Source organism: Takifugu rubripes, chromosome 1 (genome assembly GCF_901000725.2).
Source record: "Takifugu rubripes chromosome 1, fTakRub1.2, whole genome shotgun sequence".
NCBI lineage: Eukaryota > Metazoa > Chordata > Actinopteri > Tetraodontiformes > Tetraodontidae > Takifugu > Takifugu rubripes.
In genome coordinates this window covers 17,056,956-17,074,024 of record NC_042285.1, presented here as the reverse complement: position 1 = coordinate 17,074,024, position 17,069 = coordinate 17,056,956, and the positions used below count along the sequence as shown (strand labels likewise).

Here is a 17,069-nt window from a genome sequence, read left to right as displayed (position 1 = left end):
CAGGTGCAACAAGGGCGATGAACAAAATCGGGACTCGTTAGAACTGAACATTTAAATATTAATATGCTTCTAAAACAAATATAGTTTGAGAAAAGAAACGAGCAACTCCCATAAAAAGTTGGGTGCGGGATAATCTTTATTTAATTTTCCTTTAGGAGTAAATCTGAAGCTGGATGAAGTAAAAGTAGGTCACTTCCTGTCACACTGTAATATGTTTGTTGGCAATAGTTTCGGTGTAAAGTTCAGCTTTAGGGTGATTCCCGGTGGCTGATCCTGCCCCCACTGAGCTGTTGACACAAAACAGCCCGACTGGAGTGCTGCCCTGGAGGGTGCTTGAAATCCTGATGAAAATGGATGAAAAGCTGCTGTGTGAACCGCAGGATGAGTGGCTTCGTCCACTCTTCCCTCACCAGGGTCTGGAGACACACGGTACATGTTAATGTTCTCTCTGGACACTCGGGGATCAGGGCACGATGCTGGGGGTGGGAAACCAGCTGGGATCTGCTGAACGGTAGCGACTATTCTCACACAGCTGCAGTGTTGAGGAGTTTTTAAACACTTTCTTTTTGGTCTTTAGGAGTTTTTAAGGATGGAGGTTTAAGGCCTGGGGCCTTTGTTCCCACCAGATGTCGCCAAACACCTCAGAGTTTCCACATGACCATTGCAGCACATCTGTGGTGTTATAAATAGTTTAATAACTACAAAAAAAATTTGTTTTAAATATTACACATTCCGTGACGTAATCTAAAAGAAAAACATCATGACACTCAAAAGAATTCAATTTGATGCATTCCAATAAATAATAAAAACGTCACCTTGTGTTTCTCCCTGTCATTTTCTTATGCCATAAAACAGCAAATTAACACAGCTCAGAATTTAAAACATGCAATCTATTCCATTTAAAACAGCAGAGATTAACAAAAAATCTTTATTCAAAAAGTATTTAAGCAGTGCAATAAATGGAATCATGGTACAGTACTTACACAGAGTAAAGAATTCACAATAAAGACACTTAAAATGAACCTTGGCTGCACTATAGTGCCATTCAGACATTGGTAAGAAAAAATCATTTAATTCATCCATCCCACACAACAAGACTAAAAATACATTATACATACATTAAAAAACCACACGTTTGTGTACATTAGTCCTTAGCCTTTCTCCACAACAGCAATTTCAGTGAGATGAGCTGACCTTCACGAGGGTGATGGGACAACGTTGCAGCCGCCCCAGCAGCAGGACGGTTAGTGAGGTGACTGGCAGTGCTGTGCAGATGCAGGCAGGCAAACCTTGTCACACTATCAGAGAGTCTCTGCTCAGCGCTGTGCTCTGTTCAAGAGATACAGCAACAGCCACACGTTAGAGACTCGGCATGCAGAGAGCCGTGCAGTGAACATGCAGCGAGAAGCCACGTGAGGAGAAATGACTGATTTTTATGTGACAATCATATTTAATAAGCCCACTTTAACGCATCGACAAGCATGTGCAGGTTCAAATTAAAGTTATAAATGAGTTCAGTGTCAAAGTGAGCTAAAATTGCTGTATTGTAATAATGCTGTATAGAAAATTACATGAAAAGAAAAAGCTCTACATTTGCCATGTTGCAAGAAAATACAAGTGTGAATTCATCTATGAATGAATGAATGGTTAATAGGAAAAAAAATCATATTTTTATAGTTTATTCAACATCAGTTTGGTCTTTTCAGACGGTACGAATATAGCCAGCTTGTTGCTTCAGTATTTATAGGCCTTCAATGTAAAACAGCAAAGTCTGTGCGCCTGCTACAAGTAACTCACCAGGTTTCGATTTCTGTCCCTCTCTTCTCTGCCCCCTTGCAGTGTGTGTGATGCCCCCTGAGGAGGTCGAGTGTACGAGAAAGGCCTCATGTGGGACTCTGTGGTCCTGTAACGCCCTGACCTGGGAGCGTCTACAGTGCGGTATCGCTCTGTATTGGCTTCAGCTCTGTAGTGCCGCTCTGCTTCCCACTCAGAGTACGGAGGTAAGGGGTCCTCCTCTTCTGGACGGTTGCTAGGTGACCGGCTGTAGTAACTGCCCTTTCCTCTGGAGCTGCCTTTTGAGGGAGTGTCACTATCCTCGTCCAGTCTGGGGGCACCTCGCTCACCCCCTCGGGCCCTGGCCTTGTGCTCCAGTGCACTGTTGAGGAAGGTGCCGTCATATTCTCGACTGTGGGATGGCTGCCAGTGACGGTCGCTGTCCCACGTGTCCCTTCTCTTCTGTGGTAAAGGTGAGGGGCTGCGGCGGCTCCACTCATCAACCTCATCTCTGAAGGAGCGCCTAGGAGGGCTGTAATCCCGCTCATAGCCCCGGGACAGAGCCCGCCGTCCTCGGGAACTAAAGGAGCAGGCAAAATCTTCCAGTTCATCCAGAGAGCCTGTGCGCCCTCTTCTGCTCAGTGTTTTCCTGTCTAGGTGCTCAGAACGGGAGTTCCACCTACATTGAGACAAAACAGAGAAATCGTGAAATTCATATAAAACCAAGAATTTTATCCAATTGCTGATGTGTTTCAGCAACTCCGATCAAAGATAGACCTTTTCTGTGAACGTAGTTGTCCCCTAAATCTCTACTGTTGAAAAGAACGGAGGTGAGGGGCCCCTCATGCATGCAGCACCATGTTGGGATCACAGTCATTGACACGTTTCCAAAGAAAAAACACTAAAGGTCCTCTTGGATTCAGTTACACTCCAGAACTAAATTTGCTGTTTGACATATTATCCCTCTTAATAACACATAAGCAAGCACTACATGTATTCAATGACTGTCATTATACCTTCTGTCCAGCTCATCGTCTGAGTGGTTGCCCCTGTCTCGTCTGAGCCTGTGACTCTGTCTGGGCGGAGCTGCTCTCAGTGACAGGTCGTCCAGGTCTGCGATGGGTGGGAGTGCCTTCATCTGGACTGTCTGATAGGTGTGTCTGAAGTCTGTGTTCCCTCCATCGTGAAGGGAGCTCAGTTCCGACATACTACTGGCTGCTGACGCAGACACAAAAGTTAATGCACCGTGACGCGATGCGCGGATTAAATCTTCTGACAGCGTTAAACAGACGGTAAATTAGCTACTGTCTGCTCCGAGGAGAATATAGCACTTAGTCAGCACTGAGGAGAGCTGACTCCAGACCTCTATCATCTTCGTAAACTACTCTCTAAAACGATTTAGAGACAATTTAGTAGATGTTAAGCACATATAACAGATTGGATGGAAGCTAATGCTAGTTCAGTTAGGTAAAACATGCATCACAGAGACAAATCATGGACAATAATGCACAGCCACACAGACAAATGGAACTGGCCCGATCTGTGCAGGCTTACGTTTGAGTGAAGCCATCTTGACAGAAGGAAACTGACTCAGCTCCTTCTCTATGTAGTACCGAATATTCGCTGAGGCTTGCTGTGGAGCAGCTTTCAGTCTGTAGCCATTGCGCACTGTGGATGTTGACACACAATCATGCAGCACACACAGACACATAACCATGCAAGGACGCACGAGAGAATGCCCAGTGGCCATATTCATGTTTTTTAAGTTTTACACATGGACATAAGTGTCAGGGGTTAGAGACAGAATTGAAGATGAATAACGATGGGCGAGATGACGGTTAGTCCAAAACAAAACCGCTTTAATGTCGCTCACCTCCCGCCAGGTTGGTCTCCACAGAAGGAATAGATGTTATCTTCGGCTCTACGTGAGATGAAGGGGCAAGCGGGACCACAGCAGGAACGCCAGGAATGTAGTAAGGATAGACAGGAACCTGAGCAGGTGGTCCACGTTTGGCCATCTTCCCTGCCTCATACACTAAAAAGGAGAACAAGACCATGACCATGACTGTTGGGTCATTAGTGAGAGAACACATCCAGACTCTACTGACAGTGTCGGGGACAGCAGCAGGTGTCGGGACAGCAGCAGCAGCGCACGTAGCAGCAGCAGGAGTGAGGGCAACACTGGCACCAGCAGATCCCCAACAGTAACAGGAACAAGAAGCTGCCCAGGACTACAGATGCCACAAACGCCCACTCTGGAAGTAAAAAAGAAACACACAATTGCATGGTACAATTAATTCATTTTTGCTACAACAGAATGAGGTATCAGTAAAATGACATTTATAACAAATAACAAGCCAGACCTCATATCCTCACTGATCTCATTTGTCAGGGATGTGATCATGATGATTACCAAAAAACAATATTAACAAGAAAAATGCTGCGGTGAAAAATCAGAGATCACAGAGCACCAGAAAACAAACATCAGATACAAACTAGTCCTGAGGTCACCCTGATCTGTGGTCACATCTTTAAGCCTCCAGACCATAATGACACACTTCCTCAGGGTGTGCCGAGAATCCCAATCTACTGGATGATCTGTCATTACAGCAACACGTAATTGCCGTCAGCTTGGAGGTGGTTTGAAACTCTTGGTGGTTTGAAATTGTTTTGCACAGTTTATTCTCCTTGTTTGACAGGAATAGAAGCCAGATATCTAAGTGTCAGTCAATAGGCTGTAAGTTTCCCTCATGCACATTTGTTAGTCAAAGAGTTTGGATTGGTCAGTAATACTGAAACAGCATGCAAAAGGCAGGCTTAAAGCAGTGAGACAGTGAGGGAGGCCATACCTGGCATGATCTCCACATCAAACTCAGGTAGGAGATCGTCCTGCTGACCTGTCCTGCCTGCAGAGAGAGGGAGAGCACAGGTGAAGGCCGGCAGAGGAAGCAGAAGGCGGGAGTTCAAAGTTAGAGCATTGGGTTGGAGAGCGGGTGATTAATATGGTCATGCGCATTTTAAATCAGGAATGAACACAACCTAACAACCCTAGTTTATGCTGACATTAATAGGTACTGTGTTTTTAAATATGTTTGATTTACTATGATAGCAGCAGGGCTGTGTGGGGTGGGCAGGGAAGATTGCTTCTTCTTCAATGACTTCTGCTATAGTAACTGTGAATATGGTCCCTATGTCTAAATCATTTAAAATGAACACTGTCTTAATCAAACACGGTCACTGTAATCATGCAAATATTCTAAATCTGATCATTTTGTAGCTAAATAAGGTGCTGTGTGGTGCCAAAAGCTGTACTGTGTCCATCTCAGGACTGTGTGGTTGTATGTGGAACATTCGGCTACATTAGAGTGTCTTGATAGCTGTTCCAAAAGGCACATAAACATGGAAATTGGAGCTGAGTGATCCTGCTCTGAGTTTAATTTTAGCTACAGTTCACTAATAAAGTGCACCTCACCCTTGTTTGTCTGCAGGACAGATTAGGAATAGCACATGCCAAAGTACACGCATGCTACATGCATAAGCACAAAGATGCTGAGCAGTGCCAGGAGAGGCAGCATGTGAAGACAAAGAGAAGGTTTGGGGAAAGTGGAGCACAACCATTCTGGGTTAGTTTGCCATGGGAGCTCATTAAAAAGGTCAGAGTTGTATGACTGGCAAACAGCTCCTCTTTTGTGCTTCATGAGAGATAAATGGGTCAAAAACAGAGAAACGAGAAAATTCACAGCGCAGTGTGATAAAAAATTAAAGGACTGTAACAACTGTGCTGTGGTTAATACCTGCAGGTGTTTTCCTGAGGGTTTGTGGGGGGTCAAAGGCTGACAGCAGCGTGCAGCCACTGTCCGCTCTGTGTGAGTGCAGTGATTAAATAGCAACTGACTGTGACTGATGGATTTAACCGTTAACCAGGAGGCAAGAGAAAAATAACAGGATACAATTTCTAGCTGATAAAAAAAAATGCAATGATTCCTGGCTTGGAAAACGATCTACATGCCGTGAAGCTCAGTAAACACTGAGTAATCTGAGAGCCCTGAGGAGCTTTGCAGGCCTCAGAGGGAGCGAGGCAGTGAAAGCTGGAGGAACGAACAGGGAGGAGTGCTTGAGAAAATTGTGCAAGACAAAAGGGAGTGAACCAAGAAGAAAAATTAGATCAGAGATTAGGGAGATGTGCTGTTCTGCTGATTAGTTCTCTTAAGATTGTTTCTGTTACAATTTCTTCATAGATCTTAATGAACGTCATAAAATGTTGTGAAACTTGGGAAAATATGGAAAAGATTGCGGTTCTAAAATGATACATATTGTACATGTCCATCTCAGTGTGCAGACTTAAGCAAATCTGTATTTACTGATATACCTTTATATATAATCCTGGATAGAAACAATGTAAAGCTGTAAAATATTTAAATGTAGTCCTGTTATTCTCATGCGTTTAATCCACCCCCTCTTTCTGCGAGCTGATTATAAGCAGATTAGTGCTCAGTGGAGGAGGGCTGTGTGAATGAGCAGCCTTTAATACTACAAGCACATCAGGTCAGTCAAACTAAAGGGAAAAAAGCATTTTGGATAGCTTTGTTATGAGAGCTTAAGCCCTCTTCCTTTATCCCTCTCCATGTCTTTCCCAGCAGCAACTCTTAACATGCTTCAGTGTCCTCTAAAAAAGCATGTTGCCATGGTCCCCGACTCAAGATCTGTCTTTTTTATCCGCTCCACTCTGCATGTGCTTCTTTCATTCGCCGGTGCTGATGAATATGACCTTTGGCACTGCGAGTTTTCACTGTATCACTGAGGAAACTTGTTAATGATTAAGCAGCCACAAATACAAGCTGCCCAACACAAACGAGCAGCTGTCCAGATGTACGCATGGTATTAAAACCTCACAATGAGATTTAGTGACTCAAGAGGTGAAGTGAAGTGAGTGCTGACCCTTCACATTATTTCATCATCACCACAGACACTGTTGTAAAGACCCTGTGGAATGTAAAGCAACAAAGCTTTGTAAAGCCTAAAATATTACCATATAGAATGAACTGTAGCTGTGCCAAACAAACAAGCAAGCTCATTACCATCAAGCTGTCGAGACGCTACATAATGGCGGTAATGAAAGGAACACTTACCGAGCACCAGTAACTCCAGTTGGGCCTCATTCTTTCCCTCGAGATCGTCGGCAATGACGACCTTACAGAAGTACACGCCGCTGTCGCCCCACTGCAGCTCCCCGATCCGCAGGTCAGCCTCTATCAGCCACAAGAGACACAGTGACATGCGTTTTGCGTGTTTCCCAGGCTCGGTTATGAAAACCATTCTTACTTTATCTTTAATAAATGTGACAGAACATAACAAACATCTTAAAGCAGCGCAAAGTCTCCTATTAAGGAAATGCCAAAGTGAACATTTTAAAAACAAGATTAGAACTCAAACCAGACATGTGATGTTGACAAATAGCAAATACTTGTGTTTCAAATTCTTAATGTTCATGCCTAAATCTGATTTTTACACAAAAAAGCTCAGATTCACAAGGCCAAAATGTCAGCAGGAGATACTGACACAGGTTTTATCAGCTGGCTAACAGTGGTTTTACACTGTTTTAGCCAGAATTGCTCACAGATCTATTTATCCAGTCACACACAGATGGACATTGTTAGATATGATACCTCCACAGACACTTTTGTGTAAGATGCAGCTGTTTTCTTCTGATAAGGGCTGAAATTTAACAGGGCCTACATGAATAGAGGTGAAAGCCAAAGGATGCAATTGTGTTCTCCAGTATGAGACAAAGACAAAGGGGGTTTATTTTGGGAGCAGAACACACAAACTACAGTCCTGAGGGCAGTGGTCAACCAGCCACATCAGCTGTTGTTTTAATTTAAAATGTTGATATTAATAAAGAGGACTTTACTGTTTATGATGGTGATGTCTCTGCCTTTGTAGTGCTCGGCCAATGTCAAGGAGGCCCCCTGTGCGGAGGCCACGACCCGTACTGTGCGGCTGGTGTCAGAGCACTCCAGGTGGGACGTGGCGCCCAGTTCTGAGGTCTGGATGGCCAGAGTCTCAGGCAGGGTGAAGGACTCTTTGGTGCGGTCTCGACAGTAGGACTTGTACCACCACTGTACCACCGCCGCTTGAGAGGACGCCGTCTGGTACTGGCATGGAAGGACCACGGACTGGAAAAGCATGGCGTACCGCTGCTTCTCCCGCACGGTGACATGCACGCCATTGCACATGCACACTGACAGAGAGAAAACAGGAGATGGGGATTTTAGAACTTCACTTCAACAAGAGACAGCTTTGACATCAAATTTAGATAGATAGATAGATAGATAGATAGATAGATAGATAGATAGATAGATAGATAGATAGATAGATAGATAGATAGATAGGTAGGTAGGTAGGTAGGTAGGTAGGTAGGTAGGTAGGTAGGTAGGTAGGTAGGTAGGTAGGTAGATAGATAGATAGATAGATAGATAGATAGATAGATAGATAGATAGATAGATAGATAGATAGATAGATAGATAGATAGATAGGTAGGTAGGTAGGTAGGTAGGTAGATAGATAGATAGACATGAACCAATCATCAATCATGTAAAGTTATAAACAAAGTGTTATAAAAGAAGTGAATTCTTGTATCAACATGTATAAACAAACAGAACCCTCAACGATATGAAGTTGGAAACAGATGTGAATCCCTGGATTTAATCCACTATGCCGGAATCCTCCTGATATTTTATGATATTTCATGTTACTTGTTTTTTTTTGCAAACGTTATTTTGTGTCAAAATGCTGCCTGACTGGCTCATTGTTAGTCCAGTTTAATGTCAACCAAAACCATTTAAAGATAGGAAAATCATGTGTATACAGCATTTCAACTGCTCTTCACCTGTGCAGATAAAAGGAATGCAGAACATTTGGGAGACATTTTGCACAATAAAAAGCAATAAGAGCTGAAACAGAAACAAAGTTGATCTGTGTTGGGGGGGGGGGGGGTGTTGCTCAGGAAAGGGGTCGGTAAGGTTAAATTCCAGTGCGTTTTGGGGGTTGGTGCCGGTGCTGCCGGTGGATAAGCAGGGGGTTATCATCACAGAGGGGGGAATGAGGACTCACTGGTAGTCATATGAAGACTAGGTGGGGCAGGAACTCACTGTAAACATTTCCCAGAAAAGAGGAAATCAGAACAAAAGCAAGTCCAACAGTCTGCCTCTCCTAAAGACCGCTCACAGCACTTATCTAAAATGGAGGGTAAAAGATACAAAAAAATGCAGACTCATCAGGGAGTTAAATTACTGTACCAGGCACAAGAATGTGGTGTGTTTGTGGAACAGAGATGCTCTTTAAACAACATTAATGTAAAAAATGTAGTGAGTTCTTGGCTTTTCGCTGTTTTCAACACAACCTTAATGAGAATTCAACTAGCAAAGATAGTTGAATTCATCAGATGCCCGATTCTCCAGACAATCTAGTCCTATTTTTAAACTGGAGCACAAAACAGGCAGCACTTTTATCTGTGTTTATGAACACGCATTTGCCTAATTTAGTCTGTGTAGATGCATTTTAGGGGGGATACAAAGGGCCTTTTTTAATGTAAAATTTTTCTTTACACTTATCAAAAACAAATTGGCAAATCCTCCCATGTTGCTCAATCCTTCCTGGCTGCCCCCTAAAATAAGCCTAATGAGGTTATTCTCCTGATAAAAGTTACACTTTATCTACACATTTAAAAACAATCATAGTGGCTAAGATTAGTGGAACAAGGACAAAAGCAGCTAAAACAAGTTCCTAAATTCCTCCCACGAGAGATGTTTGCTCTGGTCTTTGTTTCTTTTTTTAATGGAGCGGTCCATTGTTAAGACCTTGCTGAGAATCACTCCTCCGCTGCCCCCGCTTGAGGAGGGGGGGGGGGGGGGGTGACACAGACTTCCAGCCAATGGGAGCATCTGTCCTCCTCCGTCTGGGTGTGAACAGACCAATTCAGTGCCAGAGTTTTGAAGGAAACCGTTACTCCATGAATGCCATCAGTCTGAGGTGAGCGCACCGACTGCTGGGTGTGTTATTACACCTTCAAAGCGAATTTACCTATTGTTAAAGGGTGATTACACTGTCTCACACACTGTAGGCTAATGAGCGGCTTCCACCTGCATGCACGCTGCAGGCCTCGTCTCAAGTGGATTCTGTCAGTGCGTGATCACGGATGTGTTCCAGGACAAAGCTCTGCTGCTGGAGGCTGCAGGTTTCCTGCACACAGCCAGACCTTTCCTCCCCAAAGCTGAGACATTTCCTGCTTCCACTCCATTGCGCATTCTTTCATTTTGACTCATGACTCCCAACAAAAGGCTGAATACAGGCTCCTTTCCTGATAAAGGGTTGCAACATCAACTCAGAAAGGCTGTGATATGTAAATACTTTGTTTCTGTCTCATAAAGTCACGTCATCTTATAGGCAATGAGAATAATGAGAATATATGGAGTTATAACATAATTTTATTGGCTAAACTTTTGTTTGTTTTTTATCCGCAGATCAAAGATGTTAAATGTCTGGCTACAAATTTTAAAATATTTTATAAATTACTGCATAATTTTAGTCTACCCAAGAACTACATTTAGCAAAGATGTGGGGTGAACTAACCCCATAAAGAAAATATATTACAAAAAATAGTAAATAGTAAAAAATGGACTCCCTGGGGGGAAAGATGTATAACAATGTTATGTAAACTAAAACCAAAATAAAGCCCTTTTTTGAGTGGGACACGGAGAAAGTCTGAAACAAGTGCCACTAAGCAAGTTTCCACAGTTTGAACCTGTTGCGCTGTGATAGTAATGAATGACGACCCATTTGAAGAAAAGAACAAAAATCAACGTTGAGGAAGACGACGTACCTGATGCTCCCAGTAAAAGAGCCAGTCGGTAAAAGTTCATTATCCAGTCAGTTTTATGTTGAAGTGCAGTTTATCCGCATGTTGCTGATTGCGCTGGTCCGCTATGTTAACTGTTGCTATTGCTAACGGGACTCAGAGCGGCTAACGGGACTGTACCACTACACACGGATGGGGGGGTCTCCCCAGGGACTGGGCTCGGACACTTCCCAAGTCGAGTCTGCCGTTCATCATAAACTGCCAGTGTTGAGTAGCTATTTCGAGATCATCACTAAAAGGCGAAGTTTAGTGAATGGCAAAAAGTGTAGCAGCAGAGGATACTGTGCAGACTTTAGAGCTCTTCACGGTGTTAAGGTAGAGACGCCGACGAGTGGCTCGAGGACCGCCGCGAGGAATTTTATTGCAACTAAATTACGGTAGCAACTTCACACGGTAGAAGTGGCAAATCAATCCATACTTCTGGCTTGTGCTTAGGTTAAAATAAAGTTTATAATAAACAAACACAGCAAAAAAATGAACATCTGAAATATTTATGAGCTCGATTTTCATAATTGCATTGTTTTGTAATGTTCGAATGCATCCAGATGTTCATGGGATCACTGTAATCAACATTACAGGCAGGGCTTTAAGAGTGAGAAAACATACAGATTAATTAACATGCCTCTTTTAAAGGATGCAATTTTGACTTCAAACAGAGAACAAATCGTCAAAGCCTTACTTAATTTTGCAGCAGAATCTCTACTCCCTGGAGCCTTGAAAAGGGCTCCATTTCCCCCAAAAATATGCAAAATGTGAAAAATATGAAGGATTTCATGGACAATGATTCACTGAACACTGCACATCACTCAAACCCTCATCCACGTCCACTGACTTCCATTCAAAGTACCTTTAAATTCGTATTGCCCAAATCCTCCGAAGCCGCTCGCATTCCATGGTATTTCTCCAGCATTTTTCACCCAATACACCTCATCCTGGGAAACTCTGACAATGGCCTGCTGTCACTTGGACCAGCCTCTGAAAGTCTGGAGATTGACCATCCAGTAGCCCCATCCCTCTAAAATGTCTACCTGCAGACATCCACACTGCCTCTACTTATCTACTATCATATTTAAGAGATGTTTAAGTCAAAATCTGTTCTCCTCAGTCTGCCTCAACCATTCCACCAACCATTTCTTTTTCTTTTGTGTCTTTTGTTTGGAAAGTATAGTTGGATTATGTGAATGGTACTATATATATGTAAACTCTTGTTGTTGTTTTTGTTGTTGTTTCTGCTGCTAAAATGCAACCATAATCTATATGTAATTAGTCTCAGGAAAACTGCCTTAGGTCAGAGATTTGCTTTATTATGCTTGCATTTATGAAGCACACTGATTACATTTGTGATTAATCAAAAAGCCAAATAAAAAACTAAAACTGAAATAACCAAATACAATGACAATGTAGACACCTTTACACAGAGTTGGATTTACACACATATAAAAAGAGTCAGTCAGTCAGTCAGTCAGTCAGCCAGTCAGTCAGTCAGTCAGTCAGTCAGTCAGTCTGTCTGTCTGTCTGTCTGTCGCCCAGCCTTCAATCATTACATTTTATCTAGTTTCTATTCATAGCATAAGTAATCCAAAACTGTTCTGAATAAAGAAAATTTTCAATCTTAGTTCTAATGAAAATAACAGAAATCAAAAGCAATATTTCAAAAGAAAGAGTTTCACTTTTGTTTTTGTACTAGAAGTGGTGACAAATATAAACAACACACAACTTCCAGAGGGTAATGAAAACCTTTGGCTTTACTTCAGTGCTCTCATGCTGCCCGTTCTTATGAAAAGATGTTACACATTTCGAAAGTGCCCCTATTTTTAATGAGATTTCCTGCATAATTGTAAACCCTTCCAATTTAGTAACATTTGTTTGTTTTTCTTAGTTTCTATAATGACCTCCATTGTCGTCATTGTGACCATAACCACGGCGATATTGATCACTGTCATCAAGGCGATCGCGGCTTCCACCAGAGCGATCACGTCGTTCATCGAGACGATCCCTGCTGCCACCATAACCTTCACGTGGGTCGTCGAGACGATCCCTACTGCCTCCATAACGTTCACGTGGGTCGTCGAGACGATCCCTGCTGCCACCATAACGTTCACGTGGGTCGTCGAGGCGATCCCTACTGCCTCCATAACGATCGCGTCGGTCATCAAGACGATCTCGACTGCCTCCATAACGATCACGTTGGTCATCAAGACGATCTCGACTGCCTCCATAACGATCACGTTGGTCATCCAGACGATCCCTACTCCCACCATAACGTTCCTGTCGATCATCGAGGTGATCCCGACTACCACGACTGCGATCTTGCTGATAACGCTGAGAGCCAGCTTCACTGTCTCTGTCTTCATTATCCTCAGAACTGGGTCCTGTTTTTGCTTCATTCTGGTTTAATTGCTTTAACTCTTTGTTCGGTTTCTTGTCCGAAAAGACCTCTCCAGCTTCAGGAGCATCTCCGTCATAATATACAGTTTCTGGAGAGCTAGCAGACAAAGAGGCCAAACACAAGTGAAACAATGAAACATTGAGAGTTTTAAGTTGTGTTTTTTAAACATCAAATTTAGTCCGATTGAGCCGCTACAATTAGAGGAATAATATTGTTTCTAACGAATAACAGTTTAAGGAAAATACACTTACCCTTCAGCATCCTTTTGGTTTTTGCCTCTTCTTCTGCAGCAACAGCATATAATAATGGCAAGGACCACAATACCTGCAAGTACTCCTCCAATTATTCCGACAGTTGATGCAATATTCATGCTTGCTGGAGAGAAAGAAGAAAAGACAAGACCTGCTCACAACTCTCAAAAGACTTTCACATACACAAACCTTCCAACATTATTAAAAAGAACATGACCTATAACAGACTGATGCACAGTGGAAGCCCATGATGTCTGTTGCAGTTTGGTGTTTATGGAAGTGAAAATTCAAAGAAGTTGCTGCCAAACTTGGAGTTGAAAGATGTGTTTTGAATCTTAGAAGTTATTGTGCAGCAGCGACACACAATGTGTATGTGTTTAACCTGCATTATGAGGTCTAAAACCTCATTGGCACGCCAGTGACTGTCACCATGTTCCTGATAAATGTTGACCAAGAGTCGCTCGCATTTCGTAAATTCAGATCCGTGTCCGACATCTACATCGCTCCAATATTGTATGTGTCAGAGTACACTGAACTGCCTATTTGGATTTCTTTTTTACAATCAAACAAATGAAATGGATACATCTGATGAAAGGCTTAGATACACAGGCAAATTCATGTAATGGAGGTGAAGAACTCAGACTGTGGTTGAGTAAAGACTAAGTTATAAATCTGTGTCAGTAGCTGACCTGCAACAATAACACCAAATCTCAAACTGTCTCGTGCAATTATGATATTATTTTTTGTTATTGTAACCTACTGTACGTGGTTAATTTGTTGTATAAAGTTGAAAAGAAACGTTCCTGGAGATGCCTGCATGCACATCTTTTGTTACACCAGAACTACCTTTTGAGTCTGTTGTTATTATCTCTTTACCTTCTAGTAATAACCTGGATTCCATCCAGTAAAGTTAAAACTGGCACTCCATATGAAAAATACTGCCAAGTTCCTGGTCTAAAGACAAATTGAAGGATTGAGTGAAAGTATTTGTGGGTTTATCAAAAGGTGAGTCATGTAGGTCAGTCATGTACCAGGTACATCACACACTTACCAGGGACCACAGCTAAAGTGAGGTTGCAATTGTTGGAGCCTATTTCATTTGTTGATGTACAAACAAAGAACCCCGATGTTTCTCTTGAAATGTTGAAGAGAGATAACACTCCATCCTCTGCAAAGTAAAGACAATAAGGAAATGATGTTGAGATGCCTTTTTTGTAATAATCCATCTAACAAACTGATGTGTGTATACTTTGAGTTGTCTTTGGTGGGAATGGCCTGGGAGCATTTTCAACACTGAAGGTCTTCCATTCAGTGACAGGTTCTGGAGATCCTTCCTCAGACTTGCAGGTGATGGTGATATTTTGCCAGTACTCAGTCTGTCCCTGAATGGTGCAGACTGGTGGGGAGGGTGGCACTACAACCAAATAATTGTTTTTTTTATATAACTTTGCTATTAAGACCAAAGGACTGCAACAACATATATGAAGCTTTACATACAGCAATTATTCCACAGTCATTCATTCTTACCCAAGACCAAAAGGGAGGTAGAAGCTGCAGTGACTCCTTCATCATCATTGGGAATGGTGACACTACACTGGAAGCGCCGGCTGTCCTCCATGGTGACCTTTGTTAAACGAAGTGTGCTTTCTTTTTTGTCCATGTCAACTTCCAGGAAGGCTCTGCCTTCATAAGTAGGAGCGATGTCCACTCGGTTCTTTAAGAAATATGTTCCCACAGTTTTCTACAAAAATACATACAAGCATATGTTATGTTCATTCAGTGAGATCACCTGACAGGAGCTCTGCATATGCAAAGTTCTTGTGTCTGGAAAGAATATTTAGGTGTAGTACAATTTATTTATAATTTTACAGCCATATTTGTTACCTTTGTCTGACTAAAAGACAAAATACAAAATTAATGAGGAGAGATGAAAGGGGTTAGTTTTCAAGTATTTTGTGATTAAAAATTGGTATATTGTAAATAACTAATAACAATAATGACAATATAATAGCAAGGACAAGGTGCTGCTGTATGGCGTACTTAATACCATTTGATCTTCTGACTCATTGATTGGACAAAGGTCACAATTACTGTGCACAAGGAATTTATTGTACTCTAAACTGAAACTTTTTATTGCACAGGAAACCACCTCACAGAAAGCAAACTGTTGTTCCATTTGAGATACAATCTAATTAGGTCATATACGTTTAATATTAAGTGGCTGCAGGGTTTCGTAACCTGAAGCCTCTGGCTGAGGGAAAAATGCTTTTCGTACACTTGACTCATTTCCCTGTGTAAGACCTTCATTGAATGTTTTACGACGATGAACCTAGTTGCATTTATTTGGCCTCACCACACTATCATCAGGATTGTCGGGGTAGGCCTCCCATTTGAGGATAAATGTGTCGGAGACTGGTCTGGCTGGAATGAAGGAGCAGATCATGGAAATATCTTCTCCATTTGCTACCCTATAAACCTGCTGCGGAATAGAAACCTGCAAACATCTGCAGCAGGGAAGTACTGAAAAAGCAAAACATCATGAAAAACATGTCAGTCAATCAAGTGTTGACACCAATCCTCCAAATATAATGTGATGAAAAACAGTTTTAAAGTGAATAAATGGCTTTAACAGAGTAAGGTGTTGCCCTGCTTAGCCAGGCACTGGGTCAATGATTAACTCGGATCACTACCGCAGAAAGGTGTGGCAGTTTTGTAGGAAAAAGCTCAATATTAAACAAAAACCAACCTGTGAGAATCAAAAACAGGCCCGATGTTCTCCACGTCAGCTGCATCTGTGTCAACATTGCTGAAATTGAATATCCAACCTTTAAAATAATCAGATTCTGAAATTTCAGGTCCAAGAGCTCGTCCGACCTCTAACGTGAACTCCCAAGAAATGGAAAGGTTGACAGATCATTAGTCAATAGCTTGAGGTCACATGACAGTGAAGAACCAATACATGGTTTACTTTCATTAACTACCGTACTCTGTTAGTTATAAATGTAACATTTAAAAAAAATACAGACAGCGGAAAATGTAAATGATGTGGAAACTCGTTTACTGTTTTAACTGTATAATTTATAAAATCGGAAAAATTGTTCTGAAAATACGGGGCGGAGACAGAGAAGGCAGAACTTTATTTTGCATAACTTCCTATCAAACAAACATGAGACCTTTCTCTTGTACTATATATAGATATCCACTTTCAAATTTACATTAGAAAACAGTACAGTATTAGACTGATGATAATGCTGACTTTATTACTATTACATGAACTACAGCTCATGATTATTTGTAATACTGCTGCTGACTGTTATTACTGACAAAAGGAATTCTTATCAGGTTTACAATTATTAGAAAGTGTAGAAAGTGTTAAAGGACTTACAATTTCAATCCATTTTTGACTATTTGCCAATGTAACAGTTAAGATTTTTAGCATCTCCATACAGTGTGCAGTCATTGTTTGATTATGCTGTCATGTATTAGTATTCCACTGGAAATTCATACACCTAACATTCTATAGAACAGAATATTGTTATATAGTCATGATTGGATGCCTGTGCCCTACATTATTGTACGCTGGTGTCTTTCAGAATTAAACTTTCATAACATTAAGACGCAGTTGATTATTTATTTTGATTATTTAACTATGTAAATAAGCAATACTCCGTATGCCTATAGCGCTGGAGTGAATATGCGCGTGTCTGTTCTCGTGCCTGCGACGCGTGCATGCGCGTGC

General features: G+C 41.9%; 2 protein-coding genes and 1 long non-coding RNA gene across 7 annotated transcripts; 1 reads left to right on the top strand and 2 right to left on the bottom strand.

The window, feature by feature from the left end:
• Positions 1-118: 118 nt before the first annotated feature.
• LOC101073346 (immunoglobulin-like domain-containing receptor 2) lies at positions 119-10,812 on the bottom strand. Of its 5 annotated transcripts, none has more exons than XM_011608115.2 (10): positions 10,655-10,812; positions 7,685-8,014; positions 6,903-7,022; positions 4,623-4,679; positions 3,882-4,028; positions 3,647-3,808; positions 3,328-3,441; positions 2,790-2,988; positions 1,798-2,452; positions 119-416 (listed from the first exon to the last, which is right to left on the bottom strand). In XM_011608115.2, exons 1-10 carry the CDS (start codon positions 10,692-10,694, stop codon positions 249-251), a joined length of 1,992 nt encoding a protein of 663 aa, XP_011606417.2. In that variant the 5' UTR covers positions 10,695-10,812; the 3' UTR covers positions 119-248. The 5 variants fall into 5 exon arrangements, with proteins under 5 accessions (XP_011606417.2, XP_011606424.2, XP_011606426.2 ...); XM_011608126.2 differs by lacking the exon at positions 119-416 and adding an exon at positions 596-1,329; XM_011608122.2 differs by lacking the exon at positions 3,328-3,441 and having other exon boundaries at positions 2,790-2,991.
• LOC115251187 (uncharacterized) lies at positions 9,715-10,555 on the top strand. The gene is made up of 2 exons (XR_003889734.1): positions 9,715-9,804; positions 9,896-10,555. It is a non-coding gene; the product is annotated as an uncharacterized lncRNA (long non-coding RNA).
• A 1,161-nt stretch (positions 10,813-11,973) lies between the features above and the next one.
• LOC105417110 (cell surface A33 antigen) lies at positions 11,974-16,247 on the bottom strand. The gene is made up of 7 exons (XM_011608765.2): positions 16,077-16,247; positions 15,684-15,850; positions 14,858-15,071; positions 14,580-14,744; positions 14,382-14,498; positions 13,331-13,454; positions 11,974-13,175 (listed from the first exon to the last, which is right to left on the bottom strand). Exons 1-7 carry the CDS (start codon positions 16,132-16,134, stop codon positions 12,566-12,568), a joined length of 1,455 nt encoding a protein of 484 aa, XP_011607067.1. The 5' UTR covers positions 16,135-16,247; the 3' UTR covers positions 11,974-12,565.
• Between the last annotated feature and the right edge of the window lie 822 nt (positions 16,248-17,069).

Coding starts and splice junctions, on each gene's coding strand:
- LOC105417110 (XM_011608765.2), bottom strand. CDS start 16,134: ATGTTGACACAGATGCAGCTGACGTGGAGAACATCGGGCCTGTTTTTG. Junction 15,072..15,683: donor ACAATCCTGATGATAGTGTG/GTGAGGCCAAAT, acceptor GTATTTTTGTAG/AAAACTGTGGGAACATATTT. Junction 14,499..14,579: donor CCCACCAAAGACAACTCAAA/GTATACACACAT, acceptor TTTACTTTGCAG/AGGATGGAGTGTTATCTCTC.
- LOC101073346 (XM_011608115.2), bottom strand. CDS start 10,694: ATGAACTTTTACCGACTGGCTCTTTTACTGGGAGCATCAG. Junction 3,442..3,646: donor GGAGACCAACCTGGCGGGAG/GTGAGCGACATT, acceptor CAACATCCACAG/TGCGCAATGGCTACAGACTG. Junction 417..1,797: donor GGGACAGAAATCGAAACCTG/GTGAGTTACTTG, acceptor GTGTGTCTCCAG/ACCCTGGTGAGGGAAGAGTG.